The sequence below is a fragment of the Diospyros lotus genome, chromosome 7 (assembly GCF_014633365.1).
Source record: "Diospyros lotus cultivar Yz01 chromosome 7, ASM1463336v1, whole genome shotgun sequence".
In the NCBI taxonomy this organism is placed as follows: Eukaryota; Viridiplantae; Streptophyta; class Magnoliopsida; order Ericales; family Ebenaceae; genus Diospyros; species Diospyros lotus.
In genome coordinates this window covers 30,941,170-30,964,855 of record NC_068344.1, presented here as the reverse complement: position 1 = coordinate 30,964,855, position 23,686 = coordinate 30,941,170, and the positions used below count along the sequence as shown (strand labels likewise).

General features: G+C 34.8%; 1 protein-coding gene across 1 annotated transcript in view; it reads right to left on the bottom strand.

The window, feature by feature from the left end:
• Nucleotides 1-5,535: 5,535 nt before the first annotated feature.
• Nucleotides 5,536-23,686, bottom strand: part of LOC127806250 (RNA polymerase II C-terminal domain phosphatase-like 4) — a 29,285-nt gene continuing 11,134 nt past the window's right edge. Inside the window, exons 3-9 of the mRNA XM_052343428.1 lie at nucleotides 20,413-20,498; nucleotides 10,775-10,911; nucleotides 10,274-10,454; nucleotides 8,899-9,188; nucleotides 7,472-7,660; nucleotides 7,353-7,391; nucleotides 5,536-6,206 (exon numbers count right to left, since the gene is read on the bottom strand). Coding sequence (XP_052199388.1) covers nucleotides 5,910-6,206; nucleotides 7,353-7,391; nucleotides 7,472-7,660; nucleotides 8,899-9,188; nucleotides 10,274-10,454; nucleotides 10,775-10,911; nucleotides 20,413-20,498 — 1,219 coding nt within the window. The 3' untranslated portion in view covers nucleotides 5,536-5,909. The remainder of the gene's footprint in view (nucleotides 6,207-7,352; nucleotides 7,392-7,471; nucleotides 7,661-8,898; nucleotides 9,189-10,273; nucleotides 10,455-10,774; nucleotides 10,912-20,412; nucleotides 20,499-23,686) is intronic.

The following is a 23,686-nucleotide window of genomic DNA, read 5'->3' as shown; positions in this document are numbered from 1 at the left end:
AAATTGACTCTATTATGACACTTTATTATAGTGTCTTATTAGAATTATTTTATTAAAACACTTCAAAAATTTTATTCTATTAGATTTTTTTATTAGGACACTTTACCAAAGTGTTTCATTAAAATTATTTTATTGAGACATTTTAAAAATTAAACCCTATTAGATTTTTCTATTAAAACATTTCATTAAAGTATTTTATTAGGGCATTTAAAAAATTCTATCCCTATTAGATTTTTTTTATTAGAGCACTGCATCTCATTATAATTATTTTATTGAGACACTTCTTTAAATTATATCTTAAAATAATATTTTATAAAACATTTTTTTAAAAAAAAAAACTCTATAAAAAATAACTCAATAAGTGTTTTTTTTATTATAGTGATTGCCATCATATATAGTTTGTATGTAGGGCCAGAAATAATAGGTGGAAATAAGGTTGAAGATACGTAAGCAAAGAGGAGCCACAAAATAGTGATTTGAGACGATATGAAAAGAGATGAAGAGAGAGCCAAGTCGCAAGCTGTGCTGTGCCCTCTCAAATGTCTATCTGATATATATATATATATATATGGTTGGATATTCCTCGCCAACTTAGCTAGGACATTGTTTGAGATCCATGCATGGAGGATAATTGTGTTAATTAATTGATCGTATATTCATATATAATTTTAATTAGGTTATATAAAATAATTAATTATTGATTTACTAAGTCAGTTTGATGGGTTTTTAATTTTGACAGTGTATTGACAAATTCTTTCTGTCATAACTTATGAAAATTAGTAAATTATAATTATCTATATGAGAGTTTTAAAGGCAAAATTTTCATGCAATATATTACCCTAAGTGTTAAAAAAATAATTTATGTGATATTACCCATTTCATTTCGTTCTTTTAAGTAATCGATACTGATCAATATAATAAACTCATGTAACAAGATAAATAAATAATTTATGTAGTCAGCTTTAATCTCATAAAATTAAAATTTGACTTCCATATTTACATGCTCTAGCATCTAGTATGCTCTGCTAATTCTAATGCTAGGCCATGAACAGCGCCTATCACTCTCTCCATTCTATCTGAATTAATTAATTACAAGGATATATACAGGAATTTAATTAGCAATATTATTGGCATTTCTAATTCAAACTTGAATTCAGCAATTTGGTTGTTAATTAGAAACCATCCTTACTTTCAAATAACAGATATTATTATATATATTGAAAAAGAAAAGCTAACTGTCGTTTTATTTTGTCATATCAATAAATAAATAAATGAACATATATATATATAGCTGAAAATGTCAAAATTGAGTGTCTCTTTTACGTACGTACCAATCCCCGGAGAAATTATTGGGTCTATCATTGGTGACTTGATATAAAAAACAAGAAACAAACAAGGTTTAATCTTAATGTTTGATTAAGAGGGAGGGAGGGGACGGCATTAATTAATTAATATTGCTAGTGAAAGATAGTTGAAGAAAATTTTGCAAGTGACAGGTGTAGGGAAAGGTGTTTCTATGAAAATGAGAGAAAGAGAGGGATAAGTTATCAAACACCACTCAATTCTTCAAACTCTCATTGGAATGCAACTTCTGGATCTTGAAAGCCTTTCATTGCCATAAATATATATATATATATATAATATTTTTTTAAAATCTATCAAGTATTATATACTATTTAGAGATGATTTTTTTATAAAAAAAAATATGTCATAATTACTCTCTCTGTGTTCATTTAGGTCTTAATTAGATCAATCATGTTAGAGGTGGACCCTGAAAGAGGTGGGTAGTAGTAAATGTTTATTAATTACTTTATAGAGCATGCATCTACTAATTCTTTATTCTACTTCAAGCTGCATAATTACTTCTCAACTCAGCTCTTTTTCTTTTCTTTTCTTTTCTCTTAAGAATTTGTTAGCCCATTGATATAATATTGGTTCCTTCCAATCTGCATGCATGTGTATCAAATTGGGAATTGAATTATCTCAATATCCCTCAAGCCCAAGCTTGTTTGTAGCGTTTGTTTTCTCTTTTCCAGGTCCCAGCTGCATGCCTGCCTGCCTGCCTTTTGGTGTAGCTTTCTCATTGCCATTTTCTTCAATTAATTCCCAGTATCCCCGTACCTGTACCATCATCACTAGTCCCCCCAATTAATCTTTCAAAACAAACATTCTCTTCCCCAATATGGTCTTTCTTAGCCCTTTTCACCCTTTTCTTCGACATTCCTATAAATTTGGAAGGGTTTATCAAGAAATTGATTAATGGGTCCTATGTGGTTTAATTTCTTCACACACAAGCATCCATGCATATATGCATACATATATATTTATCCTGCCATGCCATGCCATGCCATGTGAAGTTAATTGAATTAGATGGCACGGCTACCATTAGGTGGTTCTTGGTTGTTCACCACTCACAATATCCTATATCTCTTCTTCTATGACTTTTTCTTTCTTTCCGCTGTCTTACATATATATTAGATATCTATAATTTAGATAGCTTGGTTGGTAGTAATAATAGTAATAAAGTGCTCTTTTGTGACTGAAATATCATTAAGTTTGACTAGCAAAAATAATGTTTTATAAAGAAATAAATAGATAAATTTAATTACGTATAAAAATGACTCTCTCCTAACTCTCTTAAAATAAAGATTTTTCTACTATATTATATCTCTATCTCCAATAAATCATAAGGAAAGGAGCTAAACATGCATGCATGCTCCTTGGTTGGTTATAGGCTATTATATAGAGGAAGAAACATATGATAAACAAGAAATCAAAGCAGAGAACTTAATTTGAAGGTGGGCATTGGAGTCAAATCTAAAAAAGAAAAGCCAATGGCAAAATTGATACGACTTCGAGTGCATCAAAATCTTGAAATTATTAATTATATATCTAAAATAATTAAGACAGAAGGAGTAGTACTGTTGCTTTAAGACATAAGCTATCTATCTAAATTATTATTGTTGCTTTTCAGTTTGTTATACTTCTTAAAAAGATAACCTAAAAAGTATTGTTTATTTCATATATATATATATATATATCTATGGCAGATAATTTTTTAGAATGTGTTAATATTACCACCCTTTCATGAACGATATAACAATAATAAGTTTTTACACTCAATTATGAGGTGAGTTAGGTGGAGGGAGTTGGGAATGCAATCAATTTCCATGGACAAACAAATTAAACAAGGGAGAGAGAGAGAGAGAGAGAGAGGGAGTTGGGAATGCAATCAATTTCCATGGACAAACAAATTAAACAAGGGAGAGAGAGAGAGAGAGAGAGAGAGGGAGTTGGGAATGCAATCAATTTCCATGGACAAACAAATTAACTCCCAATATTTAATATGATGTGAAGATTAGAAGGGGAGGGGATGGTCCAGATGCTTCCCCTCAAAAATGAAATCAAATCAAAACTCATCACTTAAAAGGATGTGAGCATCTGTCCAGAAGATGCTTTGTGTCTCTAGCGTTCATATCAGACCCTACTAAGCTTTTCACAATTTGGCATCTTCTTCTCTCATCACGGTAATGCCCCCTTGTCAAAATTGGCATGCCTGATGCATATATATATATATGGAGAGCCGCCGGGTCGAACATGAAGCCCCAAAATTTTGTAATTTATATATTTTTTATTTTTTTAATAATAAATATTTTATTAAAAAAATTTGAACCCAAAATAAAATTCAACTTTCAATTTAAATTTCCACGAACACTCACCTTAACAATCAATTTACAATATTTTGTCCTCTCTATTTTCTCTTTCCAATTTTTCTATTCTCTCTTTCCATTATTTTCAATTTTTATCATTTCTTTTTTAATATTTCATAGACTCTTAAGACTGTAAATTTATTTTTTATTATAAATCTTTCAATTGCAACCCTAAAACAACCTTATTGTTCTCAATTTTTTCTTTTCAATTTTTATTATTTTTTTATTATAATAAGTTGTTTAACTTCTTTTGATCTTTCAGACATTATATTTGAGTTTAAAATTTATTATCAGTGAAAGATTATGTATTTTGTAATTGATTAAACTTTAACTTTTTTTTATTTTTTTAATTTAATGAAATGATAAAAAAAATTCATAAAAAGATATATTATTTATTTATTTATAAAAAAAATAATACTTTTAAAAAGGTCCCCATAAACTTTTTTTGGCTAGATTGAGTTGGCTCTGTACATATGTGGGCATAGAGTACAAGGACTTGTTAGTCTGCTAAACACTTGCAAGTCCTATTCTTTATCCAAATCCATGATTCCAACTCCGTGTCTCATAAATTATTGGGGGGTAAGGGCTCAAATTCAAGCCGACATTTGAATCAAATCTTGAAATAGACTGCATATGCAATATTCTGGGTTCAGTCCACATCTCGGTGATAGCCACCTTGGTCTGTCTCTACTTATATATGCAATTTTTGACTGTGGCCCAGAAATCAGGAATGTTTAAAAACATGAAAAAATATGGAGCATGTCAAATCTGGAATTAGGTTGGACAAATTATAGTCCAGCATATGTTCGGTCCATATTTGCTTCATCTGAGAAGTTAGCTCTTCTCGCCAAGTGTTCTTGTTGCATAGAGAGAGAGTGAGAGAGAGACAGGTGAATTATTTTGAGGCATGGACATTATTTCCAATAAAAAAATACAGATTTTTATATCTAAACTTCAAAATCCTATTAACTCCACATACTTTAACTTTTGATGATGAAAATATTCATTATTTCATCTTCTAAACTCTTGAAATTCTAAGTTTTTTTTTCTCAAAATTAATGAGTTTTTTTAACGGCCCAACAACTTGTGAATTTAGATCCTGAAAAACCTATATTTACAGTTTCTTTATTCATGTTTCATTTCACAAGTTGGATTTTGTTTATTTATGTTCGGAGATAAAGAAAGGAGTGCAATTTTGTTCACTCTCTTTAATTGAGGTGAACATGACCCTCAATGAGTATAAGAGTAAAAAAATTATTTAGGGATAAATCTCTCTCAAATCCACCATATTTCTCCTTCTCCTTTCCTCTCTTCTTCTAGCAACCGTCTCTCATCGTCGATGCCTCACCACCTCACCTTGCTGCCTCTCCGCAACCAAGGAAGATGCAACGGTAAGGCAAGGTGGAGCAGCTAGGCGATTGGTGGTGGCAGCAACGGTAGCGACAGTGAGACTTGTCAAAGAAAAAAGAGACGACAGCAACGGTTGTCGCAGAGAGTTGCCAGAAAAAAAGGAAGAGACAAAAGAAAGGAGATGAGAGAATGAGGAAAAAGTATTCACGTTAGGTGAACAAAATCACACCATGTAGAATGAGGTTACTTGTTATGGGACAATAGCATTATTCCCAATAAAATACAGACTTTCTTATCCAAGAAATAACTTCTTCAAATTTTAGTCTCTAATATTAATTCAAACACTTTGGATAATTGATCCAACTAGTTTTATGTTGCCGCCTATCATCCAGTTAACCCATTTTCCCTCTTATATCCAGGTTTGGGACCGAATGTAAATAGTTAAAAAGGCCTAAAAAGAAACAGATAAAACCAATCAGATGAACGGAACACTGGTTATTAACTTCCCACCCTCAATCAGAAGTACAAAATATTAGACTTTTACAACCCAACTCAGGCTCACAACTCACTATTGACCATTCAACTAAAAAGGAAAAGATCTAACTCACATGAGATAAGAACCTCTCTCCCTATATCTAAAGAAAATTATATTTACATTTCAAATCTATATCAGTATACTTCAGCTCAAGTTTTGAACCTGTCAACAGAAATCAGTTAAAAACTGGTGGGATTGGTCTATACTACAACTGGGATCTATTTGGACAATTTTCAATGTTACAGGGCATTAATACTGGAGATCCTAATTCAACATGGCTAGCATAGAATCCATATATATTGCTGGTTCTTAATTTATTTGACAGGAAACTTCTCTTCCGGTTGCTTTTCCCAAAAATAGTTGGCAGCTTCTATCCACCCTGGATGTACAAGAAACTTCTTCTCCCTAACCGCCCAACGAGACTTCTCTGTTCCAGTATCAGCGGAGACCACGTGTGTCACAGACGGATCCGTCTCCGTCACGCATATGGCTCCCAGTTGTTCTGCCATTTTCCAGAGATGGTGATTTTCGGCCTGGAATTTAGTTGGGAAAACCCGGCTAAAGACAATCTTGCACCCTTTCAAGACTTCCTTCCGGACTGTTTTTAGCACCTGCGAGAATGATCAGACACATGCATCTCACTCGTCTGACCAAAATATTGAAAACCTTCATGTTTCAGGATCAAGGACTAAATGCCTGATTCTCTAGATCAGAAGTAAGGGATAATGGAAAGTTCAAAAGCAGTAGCACCAGATCATTGATCGCAATTTTCCCCAAGAATAAAATGATAACTATAATTGGATAACCATGATGAATTTTCCACACACCAGCAGAGATTATATGGGATCATCCATGTGTTTTCACATTAGACAAATTTATCTAGAATTCTATAAACACAAAAAAATAATAAAAAATAAAAAAAATCAATTTTTAAGATCTAATAGCTCGTTAAAATGGAGATTGAAAAGCAATGCATCCTAGAATTTACAGTGAATAGAGAATCTTAACAGCCACAATCTAAAATCATACGATGAAGTCAAATAACACACCCACCCCATAGACATTAGACACATTAACAAAAGTCAAGATGTCCAATTTTAGCAAATAGAGCAAGAGCCCAAAAGAACTACAAAAAGACATCAAAAACAACAAAAAAACCGTTGCCACCACTGACAAAAGAAAAAACTACCATCAAACACTGCACAAAGTACAGGCCCTCAATATAGGACCCACAGAAGATGGGGTTTGAGGTTTGAGGTTTGGTATTGGTTTAAGGCATGCCTAGTAAACCCATCAAACAAATTTCCATTGAACTATGAACCCCAAATACCTGGTTTTACATTCCAATAACATATACTGACCAACGGTAAAAATCAGGGCAGGCTAATCAGGTAGAGCAAGTATTAATTCTATTAACCTCATTAAACGAGTTAAGATCAACACATCAATCAATAGCTAACATGCAAGCAGACATAGATGCCCATGTATGTGCATGTGCATGTGCATGTGCATGTGCACAAGCATTTAAATCTGGTATGCTCTATGCACTAGTGTGAGGCAAGACCTCATGCTCACACCCCATGGGCGTTAACATCCAAACCATCAACTGCAGTCACTCTAGCCACTCCTGTGGCAGGCAAACAATCACCAGGTGTGACACCACCAATGCCTTGTGAAGAAAGCAGCACCAAAAACTAAAATATCAGACATGAAATGCTCACAAGAGGTCAAATTTGGTCATCATAAGAAATTCTTACCTCCCTTACGTCTCTGTCTGCAAGATCAATCCCCGGTTCCTGTAGAACAGTGCCTAATCAGAGATCAAACTCACAACATATGATGTCAAATTAAAGGAAGACAGAGAAAGAGGGCATACCGAGTCAAAGAATATACGATGTATCTGCTTAAGAACCTTAAGAATGGAAGCAAGTGCTCCATCAGTCTCACTTTCATCACTCTTCAGCTGAGAAAGAGATTTACAGTTAAAGCCAAATTGTCGACAACTTGAAGCAAAGAAGTGGTATCTTTCCATCAGTATCAGATTTTCCTTGTGCTTCCCCCAAACCTAGCAAAATTAAAAAAGCAACAAGCACATCTAGCTTTATACTTTGATGAAGAGACAGATAAAAACTCAATGCTCAAAAATTGACTTGGTATTATGAGCAATCAAATAAAGATAGTAGGAAAAAGCAAATACAAGACATCAATTAAGATAGAGTAAAGAGTCGCCACAATTGAAAATAAAATAACAAAATAGTGGCAAGTCAATGAACTTAACACACAACTCTTCCTCATTATCATGAAGAATTTGGCATCCCTTCCATTGCCCATTTGCTGCAATATGACAATTTGCATGGGAAGTACAATGCAACTACATATGCAGATCCACAAAATGATACAGGGAGTGCGACAAACCAATGAACACATGAGAAACACTTACAGACAAATGCATATGTGAAAGAAATAAAGATAGATACATCCATCAAAGATTTTTTTTTTTTTTTTTCTAAATTTCATGACTGGAAGAGCATAATTTTTATCTCCTTTTTTTTTTTTTGTAGTATTTATATCACGACCAGTTAGTGCTTCAAACCTATAATATTTCCAAGAAATCCAAAATTTGAAGAGAATGTGTCCACAACCACAAGAGTGGATTAGGAAGAGAAGCAGAAAATGCAACTGCAATGATTCAATGGTGCAACCTAAAACACCATAGTAATCAATGTCAGTTGACCTAAATCCACCACATTCCTACTGTCAGCAGCCTTAGTCCAAGTTTCCTAAAGCTTCCCAACAACATTGTTATAGCTAATTCTTATGGTATTAATATATCCAAACCACATAGCCACCTATCAGTAGTGGATAAACAGCATTTTAATTTAGTCATACAATCAATAGTATAAGCAAGCAGCACGCACATGTCTTAGTTGGAAACCACAAACTTAATTTACTAACCACTAGAATCGAACTTAAGGAACTTGAACCGCATGATGGATATGGAAGCCATTTTAACAACTACCCAGTCAAGGCAAGTATCTTGGTTAAGACATTTGCAATACCAGTACTAAGTACAATGGCAGATAAGTGCAAACAGCTATTTATTGTTTAAATATATAAGAAATGCGAAACTGCCAATCATGTATAGCGAGACCCCAGCAAATATTTTGTCATCCAAAAGCAGTCCTACATAAAATCAAGGGAGGGAGTACTAGTTGACAGGAGAAAAAAAAAAGAAAAGAGAAGTAGCCAACAATTAAGAAAACAGATATCCACAAACTCTAAACTTACTGTTAAATTACTTACTGGTTCTGTATCATCAAGGATCAGAACAGCACTTTCTTGCCCCAGTACCACATCAAGACCCTTTTGATGTCTCTGAGTGCTATCATCTTGTGCAATTACTCTAGAACTGAAGTAAACTTTCTCAGGGTCCAATAATTTTGCCATTTCCAATGCATAAGAGCGTTCACCCATGGTGTATATGTACATCTCAAACATGTCGCACACTTCTTTTAGGAAGGTACGAACATAGGGCCTCAACTTGGTGAACATATGCATGTAGTCCAATCTGAATAAGCTGCCTTTTGAAACATCTACAATTTTTATATTTCAATTCCATAGAAAACAATAGTAAGTTCAGAATTATGATTATAGGCAACAATAAGAAATATGACCAGACATAATGAGAAAGCAGAATCTTTCATTTTCTTTGTAGCATAATCCACACCAAAAAGAAAAGATTCTACAGATAATAGGACATTAGTTATGAAAGCCACATTGATCCAGAGGACCAGTGCTGTAGCACCCCTTACTTCATTTAAGAACCTAAGTGAAAATCAAGGGCAGACTAAGAGTTGACTTAAGGAGGTCAGCTGTAACTGTAAGAAGAGGTGACTGGAGGACAGCGTCAGCCGACTTAAGGGGACAACCATCCATTAACAGATTGGCAGCCAACTATAAGTTGACTGTGGAGTTAGCTATGTGAAGGAATGCGTTGGAAAAGCCAAGAGTCAATCCTAGAGTCAACTGTTGTATCAACTTTTGAAGAAAGAGAGTTATCTCAGATAAGAAGCTGTCCTTAAGTTCAATTTTGAGGATTAAATGAATTGAGTAATTTGCCAGTTAATCCAGTCTGACCAGCCAGTCCATTCTGATTTCTGAACATTGATCAAAACAGTCCGTTAATGTATCATTAGGCCAAGCTAGAAATTACAAGAGGTTTAGTCTGTCTGTAATCCCATTTCAAGTTTATGAGAAGGATTATAGTTTATGAAATACATGATGAATGTTTGACATGATGTTATATCTAGATTTTTCACAGCTTGCTTAGCATCCTTGTCACTTGTAAGTCAGGCCCTCAAACACGTGGTCGGAGAGATTGTATTCAGAATAGGACTCTAATGACGATATCATCCATCAAGACAAAACATAATTGTTCAACACAAGCGGATAAAAACTAGGAATGGTCACCGAATTTTGATTTCAGAAAGATTAAAAGTTCAACCATCCAATGTTTTTGGCTAGAGTTACATCAAGTGAATAATTTTATTCAGTTTACATAGAATGCGATCAGGATATGAGATCAGGTGCATGTGATTGAGGCACACAATGTAAAACAGATAAAAGTACAAACTTGTATCAACATGGCAAAACTATATAATTTGTAAAGGTGCCATACCTTCTAAAGAATCTGTTTGGCCTAGCAAATATTCCTCCTCTGGTGTCACATCTACAAGCCTGGTTGAGTTGAGGAGTGTGTGATCTAAATCAAGAACCAAGTACAGCTTCTTTTGGCGAAATAAATTTTTTAAATCTCTGTTTCTTAACCGAACAATTTCATCATTACCAAGCCTTAAATCCTGCATGCACAAAGTATTCTCCACTTCAATGGGAAAGACAAAGAAGAATAATGAGCTATGACATAATCATAACAAACACGTATTGCAGTCCAATTCTTGCCCATATTGGGTAAATTTAGATGAATTCACAAAATATCTAACCTTTTTGTCTTATCTTCTTTTACTAACAAAATATGTTCCCAACTTCATAGAAAATACATAATTGCTTAATGACTAAATTTAAGGGCAAGAAACTCCAGTTAAAAAAGGAAAAATGCAAGCGCACGATAAGCAAAAACTAGTAACTTCAAGAATCGTTTGTAATGGATTCAGTGACTGACCTTATGTATATAGTTCAATTGCACAGTAGTACCATACTTGGGTACATCAGTATCATCATCCACCCTTTGCCCACAGATCATACACATTCCTCTAATAAAACCAGGGTGGACACATGTATCCTTCTTAAGTGATGCTTCTGCGAAAAGGTAACAAGTTAGGAAAGACAGGCCCAGCATGGTGAAGGAAATAAAAGCAGCCCTAAAACAGGGGCTGAGAGGTGGTGCAAGAGAGGGGGAGGAATAGAAGAAGAAAGAGTAAGAGAGAATGTGAGAACGAGAAGTAGAACAGGAAGAATGAAGAAACAACAGCAATAAGAGGGAGAGAAGATTGTAAAAGTAGCCTAAAACACAATTATTGTGAGATAAGCGAATAGCTTATGTAAATGATCCATATACATAGGCGGATCAGAAAACATTTCAACAAAGAAAACAAATAAAAATTAAGAAACAAAATCCTAAAATGATTTAAAATTCCAAAAGCTAAACTCCTCCTTACAATCTCCACCTGGTAGTACAAAACTAATAAAAAAAACCAAGTCACTCTTTGGACTCACAACAAAAGTCAAATCAAACAATCACAACATATCAAGCATTAATCTCACTTTATGGGGGGGGGGGGGGGGTCCAAGTCAAAATCAACATCTAAAATTTCCTTATAATTGCAAAATGAAGCAATAAATGTTGAATGGACTCATTGTCATGCTTGCACAAATAACACAAATTGAACAAACAACACTTTGATACTTTTTAATCAAATATATATCAGTAGTGCCTATGGAAATAACCTCCTTGCAACGTGAATTTAAGGTTGTTCATAAAAACAACTCTCCTCCAACCCTTACAAAGTAGGAACCTTGTGCACTAGGAACGCCTTTTTTACCTATTGTGAGCACCATATCATGCATAGGACACCAATAGAAAATGAAACTTAACCCAAGCGCAAATCCCCATTTTTTCATCAGTACCATGTATAAAGATTCCACTGGAATATACCTTCAGATGTGGTTCATCACAGAATGAAAATGCCATAAAATTTATCCAACATCCCATATTACACTATTTAACCATATTCTATCTAACCAAAAAGCTAAAAGCCATTAAATCTATCCAACCATATTCTGACACAAACATGCATAAACCAATACTCAATGACCCAGAACATGCTTAAAAAAATCTCTAGGTTCCCCTACATGAAGTGATTCACTTTCCTACTTTCAATGGACATCATCATCTAATCCCATGATCTAGAAAGAGGAAATTGCAACTTCTTTATACTATTTTATAGAGCTGAAGTATGATTAAGATTGAAACCATGTTTTAACAAACTAAAAAATTGATAGTTGAGTTGAAAATGATATTCTCTGTAGAAGTATCAAGGGTGACCATTGGTAACTCCAAAATGACTGGAATAGCATTAGGAAATGAAGTACTACAGTAAAATTTTATAAATCAATAACCCAAGTATTACGATAACATGAAGCATCAGATATGCTCTATGTACAAATCCTGATTTGCACTTTTTTTTTTCCATGCTCATTCATCACAGTGGTGGAGCCAAGGCCTGCATTCAGCAGGGGCAATTTTTTTTACTATAGTATCATAGCACATCATATATTTAATAAAGTAACAAAAAAGGTCATTCACAGTTCACAAGGTTCCCCACTTTGCAAGAATTGAGACACGTGGCTTTGTATGCAACCTTACTCTTACTCTACAAAGAGATTGTTTCCACAACTCAAAACCCATGACATTCTAGTCCAAAATGAGCAACCTTATTGTTGCTACAAAGTTTTGCAAAAATTAAAATGTAAAAATTCCTTACTTTCCAAAGCTAGGGCCAAAAATAGCACCATAAGCAAAAACACTAGATGGTTACAATATTCCAACGAATTATAAAATAATTAAATTAAGAGAGCAAAACTTTCAATAAAATTTCTAATTTCTTTTGGAAAAAATATGATGGCAAGATTGATCAAGCCCCTTTTGCAAGTATCTTCAATGCATATAGTTTCACTCATTTAGATAATAATCTAAAATTTTAAGCCTCAATCAAAGATTTATTCAGAACAACTTCTAAGTTCATCTTAGTTCGGCAATTTTTTGAGAATTTTTTCATCTTGACTAAAAAATTCTTAAAGAGATGATCAATCATCTAACATTTTTTTTTCTTACCTATTAACTCATAGATTGGCATTTTACTCTTGTGTTTAGTTTTGATGATGAAAAACAAATGATTCATATCTCAAAGTCAAAGTATATGGTTTGGAAACAAAAATCAATTTCAAGGTATAATTTCCAAAAAGATCATTTTAATCAAAACTCATTTTGAATCCCAAGCTTCAAGAAGTTTAGTCAAAGTATTTTCTAATACATATACACGTGTATGTTGTTCATGATTTAGGAGATTGGAAAAATAAAGAATTATATTTCAAAATATTTTTCAAACATTGGCTTGAGAATTAAAGCAAGTATAAAAATCAAGTATCTTGTCAAAGTAAATTTCTAAGGATATATTTGAATCTTTGCAAAGATATAAATATTTTGTTTGAAAATCAATTTCTTAGTTTATGAATATCTAGATCAAATTCAAAATTTATGTGATTCAATGAAATCATGGGTTTTGGAAATTAATCATCAAAATGAATTTCCAATAAAATATCTTTTAAATCAAAAGAAATCATTTTTTAGTGCATTCAAGATCATCTGTCGACAAGCATTGGAAAAATGCATAAAACTGTCGATAGTCCTCTAGGATTCTATCAACAATTAGAAAGCATATTTTTAGTATGCCTTAAAACTGTCGACAGTTTGGAGAGCATCTGTTGACAATCAGTATATGAGCTGAAGAATTAATTGAAAAAAGGGGTTATCTCAGCTTCATTGATAGACTTTGATTTATACAAGATTAGGAGATAGGAATCCTACCTATTGTACAAGTCTAACTTTTATAAATTACAAAACATAATTAGTTTAAACTTATAGATAATCTGAAAACAAAATAAGCTAAATAAAAGGAGAGATATTAGGCCTTATCTTTAGCTTCGAGAATTCCGAAACTTTAGGAGTTTTATCTTGATTTTTCTTGAGGATAAATCTTCTGAATTTAGTTTAATTATCCACACTCCCCCTCAAGCTTGGGCTGAAAAATGTTGTTCAAACCAAGCTTGGAGCTCATTCCATCAAAAATTCTTCTCGATAGAGCTTTAGTTAGTATATCAGCAACTTGATTTGTAGTGAGAGTATATACCAGCTGAAACATTCCTTCTTCCAACTTCTCTTTAATAAAATCCCGGTCTATTTCAACATGTTTTGTCCGATCATGATGGACCGGGTTCTTTGCAATGTTGATTGCAGATTGATTACCACATAGAACTTGAACTGGTTTAGGGATAGCCACTTGAAGTTCTTGAAATAATCTCCTCAACCATATTCCTTCACAAAACCCTTGAGCCATAGCTCAAAATTCAGCCTCTGCACTACTTCTTGTGACCACGGACTGTTTTTTGCTACGCCAAGTAACTAAATTCCCCCAAACAAAAGAACAATAGCCAGATGTTGACCTCCTATCACAAACAGAACCAACCAAATCAACATCACTATACACTTCTATTCCTCGATTATTTGTTTTCCGGAACATCAAGCCTTTGCCCGGAGTCAATTTTAGAAAGTTTAAGATGCGATAGACAGCATTCATATGCACTTCTCTAGGATCATTCATAAATTGGCTAACACAACTTATTGAGAAGCTTATATCAGGCCGTGTGTGGGATAAGTATATTAACTTTCCTACCAATCTTTGATACATTCCCTTGTCAACTGGTGCACTTTCCTTGTCAAGATCTAACTTTGTAGTTGGATCCATAGGTGAATCAGCTGGTTTGCAATCCAACATTCTAGTTTCTTTTAGAAGGTCTAGAGTATACTTTCTTTGGGATACAGAGATACCTTCTTTTGATCTTGCAACCTCCATACCCAAGAAGTACCTTAGATTTTCGAGATCCTTAATTTCAAATTCCTTTGCAAGCATGCCCTTGAGATTATTTATTTCCAGCTGGTTATCTCTTGTAACAATAATATCATCCACATATACTATAAGAATGGATAATTTACCTCCCATGGTATGTTTGATAAAGAATGTGTGATCAACTTGACTTTGATTGTACCCTTGTTGTTTGACTGCCTTTGTAAATCTCTCAAACCAAGCTCTAGGTGATTGTTTGAGTCCGTATAGGAATCGTTTGAGTTTGCATACCTTGTTTCTCGTATGATTGGATTCAAAGCCATGAGAAATTTCCATGTAGACTTCTTCTTCTAAAGTTCCATTTAAAAATGCATTCTTCACATCTAGTTGGTGAAGAGGCCAATCTAAATTTTCAGCTAGAGACAATAGGATTCGGATGGTATTTAACTTTGTCACGAGAGCAAACGTCTCTTGGTAATCAATACCATAGGATTGAGTAAACCCTTTTGCTACTAGCCGAGCTTTGAATCGGTCAATCTGCCCATTTTCCTTGTACTTTACTATAAAAATCCACTTGCAGCCGACAGGTTGTTTTCCAGGAGGTAGAGAGGTTATCTCCCATATTCCATTTTTCTCCAAGGCATTCATTTCATCAAGAACAACTTGTTTCCAATTTGGTTGTTGGAAGGCTTCTGTAATTGTATTTGGCACCTACACCTTATTCAAATTTGATAAAAACACACAAAACTTTGATGATAGATCCTTGTAGGATATATAGTTGTGTATTGGGTGCTGAGTGCAAGATCTTACGCCCTTCCGTAAGGCAATAGGCCAATCAGTCTCATCAGTGATTGCACTATCTAAACTGTCCCCAAGATGATTACCACTGTCACTATCACTTAGAGAGGAATTGGGGCTAGTTTCTTGGTTAGGCCGATTGCAGGATTGGTGCTCTTTTTCCTGTTGGGACTTCCTCCGAGAGTAAACCTGAAATTCTTTGGTGGTAGGAGGTTGAGGACTAAGGAAATTTGCAGGAGGATCTGGATGTATGGGTGCAGCAAATTGCAAAGGTTGTTGCTACATAGGAATAGGGAGCTGCATAGGAAGAGTTTCCCAAAACTGATATTCTTGAGAATTATAAGAATGGTTCCCCCCCTGAATATCAGTTTTGGGATAATAAGATTGATGTTCAAAAAAAGTTACATCCATGGAGTTAAAAAATCGTTTATGCTTGGGAGAGTAGCACTTGTAACCTTTTTGATGAGGAGAATAGCCAATGAAGATGCATTTAAGAGATTTAGGGTCAAGTTTGCTTCGGAATTGCTGGTGTACATGCACAAAAACAGTACATCCAAAGATTTTAAGTGGGATATGAGACAACAACCGAGTGTGAGGATAGGATTTGAGAAGAATTTGGCTCGGAGTATGATGATTTAGAGTTCGAGAAGGTAACCGATTAATGAGATAAGTGGCTGTGAGAATGGCTTCACCCCAAAAATGTTTAAGGACATTTGTAGAAAATAGCAAAGAATGAGCCACTTCTAAGATATGCCAGTTTTTCCTTTTGGCTACACCGTTTTGTTGGGGTGTATCCACACAAGAACTTTGATGTATAATGCCATTGTTTGAAAGATAAGAACCAAGGATTGAAGAAAAATATTCCTTGGCATTATCGGTTTTGAGGATTTGAATTTTGGTGTTAAATTGTCTTTCTACCATAGAATGAAACAATTAAAAAATAGAACCAACTTCTGATTTTTCTTTCATAAGAAATACCCATGTAAGCCGAGTATGGTCATCAATAAATGAAACAAACCAACGGGAACCAATTATGTTTTTAACTCTAGAATGTCCCCATACATCACTATGGTTCATAGAAAAAGGATGTGAAGGAGAATAACTTTGACTAGGATAATTATTTCTCACATGCTTAGAGTATTGACAGATTTCACAATGCATTTTCTGTGAATTTTGACTCTCAAACAATGCTGGAAATAATTTTCTAAGGTAAACAAGGTTTGAATGTCCTAATCTATAATGCCATAACATAATTGTATCATTATGAGTGGTGGTGGAATTGGAGAAACAAACTGAAGGAATGACCGAAGAGGTGTTGTACTGAACTAGGTTATCTTCGAAGTTGATCTTAGTAAGGAGATAAAGCCCCAATCCTTCTTCAGCACTACCAATCATCTTCCCCGAAGTCCGTTCCTGAAATTCACATACATTCTTTGCGAATCTAGCAATACAATCTAAATCAGATGTTAGTTTACTGATAGAGAATAGATTGCAATCTAGATTAGGTACTAAGAGAAACGATTTCAGCACAATATCCTTGGAGATAGTAACAGTTCCGGTTCCCACAACTTTTGATAGAGAGCCATCGGCCACCCTAACAGTCCAGTTCTTGTCACATGGCTGGAAATCCGATAACAAACTGATTTTTCCCATCATATGATCTGAGGCCCCTGAATCAATCACCCAAACAGTAGATAAATCTCTTTTAGTGACAAATGCATGTAAGAAAGTACCTTTATGGGCTATGGATCCAGATGCTATGGTTGAGGGCTGATTAGGTTGAGTCTTCTCAAACATGGACTTCAGCCACTCCATTTGTTCCTTGCTGAATGGTGTTGGTGTTGCAACTGTAGTGGTCTCTTCTATGGACACTAGGTTGCCCTTACCCCTTCTCTCATGAGCTGGCTTCCAATCAGCAGGTTTTCCATGTATCTCCCAACAAGTATCCTTGGTGTGTCCTGCTTTGTGGCAGTGATCACACCATGGTCGTCCCTTCCTTGGTTTGAAATTCTGTGATGAAGTGCCTCTGGTTACTAAGGCTGAGTATTCCAGATTTGATGCTGCTAGCTTAAGCATGATTTTCAGCCGACTTTCTTCCCTTCGAACCTCAGAAAAAGCCTCTCGGAGACTAAGGAGCGGTTTTGTACCGAGTATCCTTCCTCTAACACCATCTAGATTCTTATTCAAGCCCATTAAGAACTTATACAGCCTCTTTTGTTCAACAATCTTCTTATATTTTGTAGAATCTTCTGTGCACTTCCATTCAAACTTATCTAGTTACAGCCAATATTTATTCAAAGAATTGAAATATTGAGTCACATGTGATTCACCTTGGTTGAGATCATCAAGCAAGCTTTCAATCTCAAACAGTTTAGAGGTGTTTTCAACATATGAGTAAGCCTCTATAGTAGCCTCCCAAATCTCTTGGGTTGTATCATATAACAGAAAATTTTCTCCTATATCATTGACCATAGAATTAATGAGCCAAGACATTACCATATTATTCTCGGCTTGCCAACTCCGATATGTAGAATCTTCCTCTGCTGGTTTGGTTGATGCCCTAGTCAAGTAATCATCATTTCCTTTCCCTCGTATGAACATCAAGACGGATTGAGACCATTGTAGGTAATTTTGCCCATTCAATTTATGTCCAGTAACAGTGAACATATTATTGTCAGTGGGGCCTTGATTGTTGGTGGGTAAAGGAACGATTTCTGATGGCTGAGTACTCTTGCCGGCCATGTTGATAAGAAGGATAGAGATGAATTGGAAATTGAGGACACACTTTGGAAGAAAGCATGGAAGGAGGACTATCAGGAGATTCTTTGGCCAAAGGTGGCTTTGATACCATGAAGAATTAATTGAAAAAAGAGATTATCTCAGCTTCATTGATAGACTTTGATTTATACAAGATTAGGCGATAGGAATCCTACCTATTGTACAAGTCTAACTTTTATAAATTACAAAACATAATTAGTTTAAACTTATAGATAATCAGAAAACAAAATAAGCTAAATAAAAGGAGAGATATTAGGCCTTATCTTCAGCTTTGAGAATTCCGAAACTTTAGGAGTTTTATCTTGATTTTTCTTGAGGATAAATCTTCTGAATTTAGTTTAATTATCCACATGTGCAAAGGCATCTACCGATAGTTTTTATGAATCTGTCAACTAAGTCTTTAATTTTAATTAGAAACTGTTGATTAACTATTGTTTTCTGTCGACAATTTGTACCAAAGAATTGCGTAACAATTAGTTTTTGTCGCATTAAATACAGGCCAACCACCAAGCAACGGTCTAATTTTTGGAAGCATCTGCCCACAACTATAAATAGGTGGTTGAAGGATCATTTAAAACTCTTAGAAGAAGTTCTTGCTCAACTACCAAGTGCTCAAGTCTTTACCGTGCTTTAAATTTTTGTTCTCTCGTTATAATAGTAAAGGTTGTGCTTCTCTTGTATTTATAACCATTTAAGCCTTGTATATTTATTGAGAGAACTTGTGACTAAGAGGTCAAATTCTTAGATCTCTCATTTTTCACTGTTGTATTCATTTCTTTTCCAAGCTTGTAAAGCTTGAGGGCCTATCCACTTGATAAGAGGTTGTATTTTCTAGTCATTAGACTAGAGGACCTACTTGGTTAAATAGGGGGTTTTTAGTGGTTGATTTTAAAATTCCTTATTGGGAACTAAGGGAGTGGACTAGGCTTGATAAAGCTGAACCACTATAAATCTTGGTGTTCTTGTATGTTTGTGTTCTTTAAGTCTTATTTATTTTCAAGCATTTATCTTATTTCCCCCTTGAGAAAAAGATCTCAATTTTGCCAAAATCTGTAAGTCAATTTTTTGATACACCAATTCAACCCCCCCCCCCCCCCCCCCCCTCTTAGTGTGTTCCCTAGCACTTCATTTCTATCATTAACTTCTACCAAATTCTTAAAGAGATGACTATTCATCTAACATTTCCACTTCTTCATCTCCTTTGGTTAATTTCAAGTTTTCAAATAGTCCATAGGTAAAAAAATACCATAAGGAAGATAAATACTATATATCAATAGCCTTTTTTAAAAATATATATTTATGAAGAGTATCCCATTTGTCTCCTTTTATTACCTGCAAACTTTTTAATATTGTAAAATATACTTTGTTTTCTTTTGTTGTGGACCTACATATTTTAATATTATATATCAATTCATGATTTCCTCTTTTTAATTACTTATTATGAGCTTACATTTTTTTTTTTTAAATTGGCACACATGCTATACGTTTAAGGGGGGCAATTTAAAAAAAATCAAATGCCCTACGCTGTATTTTCGTAAATTTGAGGGAAGCAATTACCCACCTTCAAGCCACCAGTAAGTGCAGCAACAAAAGGAAATTATAGCCCGCTAACCATGACCTTACAATTATGAAAAAAATATTCCACTTAATAAACACGATGCAATTTCAGGTTTTCATAGAATGTTAGTGAATAAAAGAAATTGATTCTGCAATTAAGATTAAGATTAAAAAAAAAATGCCTGTGTCCTTCCCCTCATTCTATACCACCATGAACTCAAACAACAACTACTTAAGTATTACAGAACACTACTAGTGCACTATGACGTTCTTGACTTTACCATAAAACTCAGGCAAAGAGCATTAAGAATTAAGATGAAACAAATAATATTACTAATACTCGGTTCCAGAGAAGACACTAATACTAATATAATAACTACAAAAGGCAATTACCAAAATCAAGGCATTGTAGCTCAAGTAAAGTTAAATAATAGACATCCATAACTTTCCAGATTACATGGTAGTAGCTGATGAAGAAAGAAAACTACTCATCAAACACGGCAGCTATTGGCAATAATATATCCAGCTGAACAAACAATATCACCTGAACTTTCTTCTGCATTCAGGTGTGACGTTGAACCCGCAAGACCATTCATGCTTTCTAAGGCATCCACCTTCTGCCTTTTAATCCTACAAAATTAAATTTTCAAAAAGCATCTATATTAGAAACAACTAAGGCATCCTCTACTCTATCACATTAAAATGCTCTCCCCATGGCAAGAAGTACATTGCTAAGACAGGATTACGATCCTTTGCAGACTAAGCACAAAAAGCTCATACACAAAGTACAGATCCTTAATACATTTGAATAAAAATGGTCCCTAGTATAAATTGATAAATTCAACTAAAAAATTTGATCAAAACACTGAACTAATTATTCAGGCTTAACAGCTGCAAGAAAACAGGAACTAGGAGCAAGAGTGTGCGTCTTCAAATACATCAAACCTGTACCTTATTGCCAAAAGCCTTCATTATTAAGACAAAGAGGACCTTCATTGCCAAAAGGCAGATTGGTATTTTATGATATTTGACAATACAAAACTTTCATCCCATTTATCTGGCCTATTAAGCCAAAGTCAAACCATAGAATGAAAAAAAAGGAAAAGAGAACACAACACCACCAACAGCAGCAAGCACAAGCCTTAATCCCAAAAGTGAGGCCCTCCCTCCCTCTTCTCACATCTCCAAACTATTTTAATCCTGACTCACGCATCTTATTTTCAAAAAGCCCCACTTCAACTTTATTACAAATTATTTCATTTTTTATTGTCTTTTTTTGTATGACTACACATCTATTGTAACATTTTCAAAAGTGTTCTAAAACGCAACCTAGGCAATCGCCGAGGCGATAGGCGGCCCCTGGCAACCTTGATTTCCCGCAAATCGACACCCCTAGGCGCCTGCAATCGACTCCTCGGCGGCCCAAGCAGCGCCTAGCCACCGGGGGCAGACACCCATTTGGATTTCCACTGTTGAAGTTTGCACAAAGTAACGATAACTAACCATGTAATGGTTAGTATCGACTTTTTGTTTTCTTTTATGTTTTGTAATTACCGCCTCCTCTATCCTCTATAAATAGAGGGGCCGACTATGTTTCTGTTATGTCTTTCCTTCAATTTTTCATGTACACGATAGAGAGAAAAGCCTAGGAAATTAGACTTTGTAATCTCTATGAGAAAAGCCTGTGTGAGAAGGCTTTGCGTGTGTGTACTGATCTATTCGATAGTGGATTATGTGGTATCGATCCCAGTTTGGATGTAAGATTTTGATGCATTCAAAGTTCGAACTAGTATAAACCTTTTTGTCTCTTGTTTCTTTCTGTTTTTCGCATGAGAGAATGAGTTATTGTGTGCTTAGTATTCAATCATTCGCTCAACATCCCCTTTCGCTTTTATATCCTCTCATTGATTTCTCTCTCTCTCATCGTTGCCACTGTCGCCAATTGTCTCGTCACTTTCTCTCTCTCGTCGCCGTGGCAAATCGTCCTTCTTAGCCACATTCTCAGCTCTCGCTGCCTATCTCCCTACTCGTTCAGCCACTCCGCCACTAATCTTCTCGTCGCTTTCTCTCTTATTGCTGTCGCCGCCACCGCCGCCAATCGTCCTTCTCAGCCACGTTCTCACTGCCTTCTCCCTGCCGATTCTTCTTCCTCCGGACGATCCGAGGCCTAGCTTCGATTTTCACTTTTCAACTCTTTCATCAAGAAGCTTCGATTTCAGCTCTTTCTAGGTTTGAAGCTTCTTTCATCATTTTTGTAGCTCTTCTCAAGAAGTTTCAATTTTTGCAACTCTTCTCACTTGTCTTTCCAACTTACAGTTAAAAAAAATAATAATAAAATAGTTTTCCTAGGCGCTAGGCCCCAGTCTGGCGCCCGACTAGCACCTAGTGCGTTTTAGACATTTTCATCTCAGTTAAACTCATATTTTGCACATGTTAACATTGAACTACCAACATTTTGAAACATACAACAAAAAATGATTTATAGTCATCTAAAATAACTTCTCTTTTAGTTTTAAAGAATTTTAAAATCAAATAAAAATGTTGTAAGCATGTCTCCACTTTAACCATCCTATCTTAATTCGAACATTTGCACCTTCCATAATCTCCCTTCTTTTGAAGGGTTGATCCAAGATTTCAAAATTGATTGTTTTGGGATAATTTGATCTCCACGTCATCCAAACTTCCATTTCTACTAGACCTACATTCCACATACTTAATTTTTGACCAAATTAATTTAAAACCTTTGGACTCAAATGAGTTTCTCTATAGTTCAAGTTTATTATTCACACATTTTTTGCCTCATCTACTAAGAAAATATCATTTACAAGCAGCATTCAGTATAGACCAAGGCCTTCTTGGACATGTTTTAATCAAGATCATCCATCACAATAGCCAAAAGTTAAGGGCTTAATGCAAATATTTCAAGTAATCCCTGAAAATATAAAACAAAAATAAACAAAAAGAATGAGAAACCAAGCAAACTTAAAGTTCCTTTGTTCTGGTTTTCATTTAGGAACTCCAAACAATAAAGACATAAACAATCAACCCATTTGGATCAGGCCATGTGTGCATGGAGATCACATAGAGCAGCAAGACAAGCATATGCAAAATGAGGAAGTTCAGGCATAGTACAAGCTCGCATAAACAAGCAATTTTCATCCCAAAAGCTACTGGAGTCGTGGAGAAACAACGTTAGGTAAAGAGGGCTAAGATGTGATTCCAACATGATGATAATTGTCGTAGAGCTGCAAATGAACAGAGTCATGAAATGAAATGTAAATCCTAGGGTGTGAAAATGAACAGAACACAAACTAAAGCAAAGAAGAAGAAGAATGAAAACTTTTCAGAAATGAATAATGCGCTCAATGTATTATTCTGAGGATGAGCTGCTTTAAATAGACAGCTCATTACAAAACAGAAGGCAACAATAATCGCTAACCGAAGATATAAAAGAAGACATATATATAAAGAACACAGCACAATAGCAACTTGATATTTAAACTACTCCAACACTCCCCCTCAAATCAGACTCCATAGAAGTCAAGTGCTCAGTCTTGGATAATCTTCTAGCAACTGTAGAAACAGCATGCACAGGAGACAACATCAAACCAACCCTTGCACACAGAAACTGAAACCGGTCTCTAGGCAGCCCTTTAGTAAGAATATCTGCCACATGATCAGACGTAAGAACATACCTAATCTCCACTTCCCCACTCTCCACTTTCTCTCGAACAAAATTGTTAAATATTTGCTTTATGGAATGCACGTGACTTTTGCTCCAGATATTTAAATAAACTTGCCCGGTCAATTGTATTCCT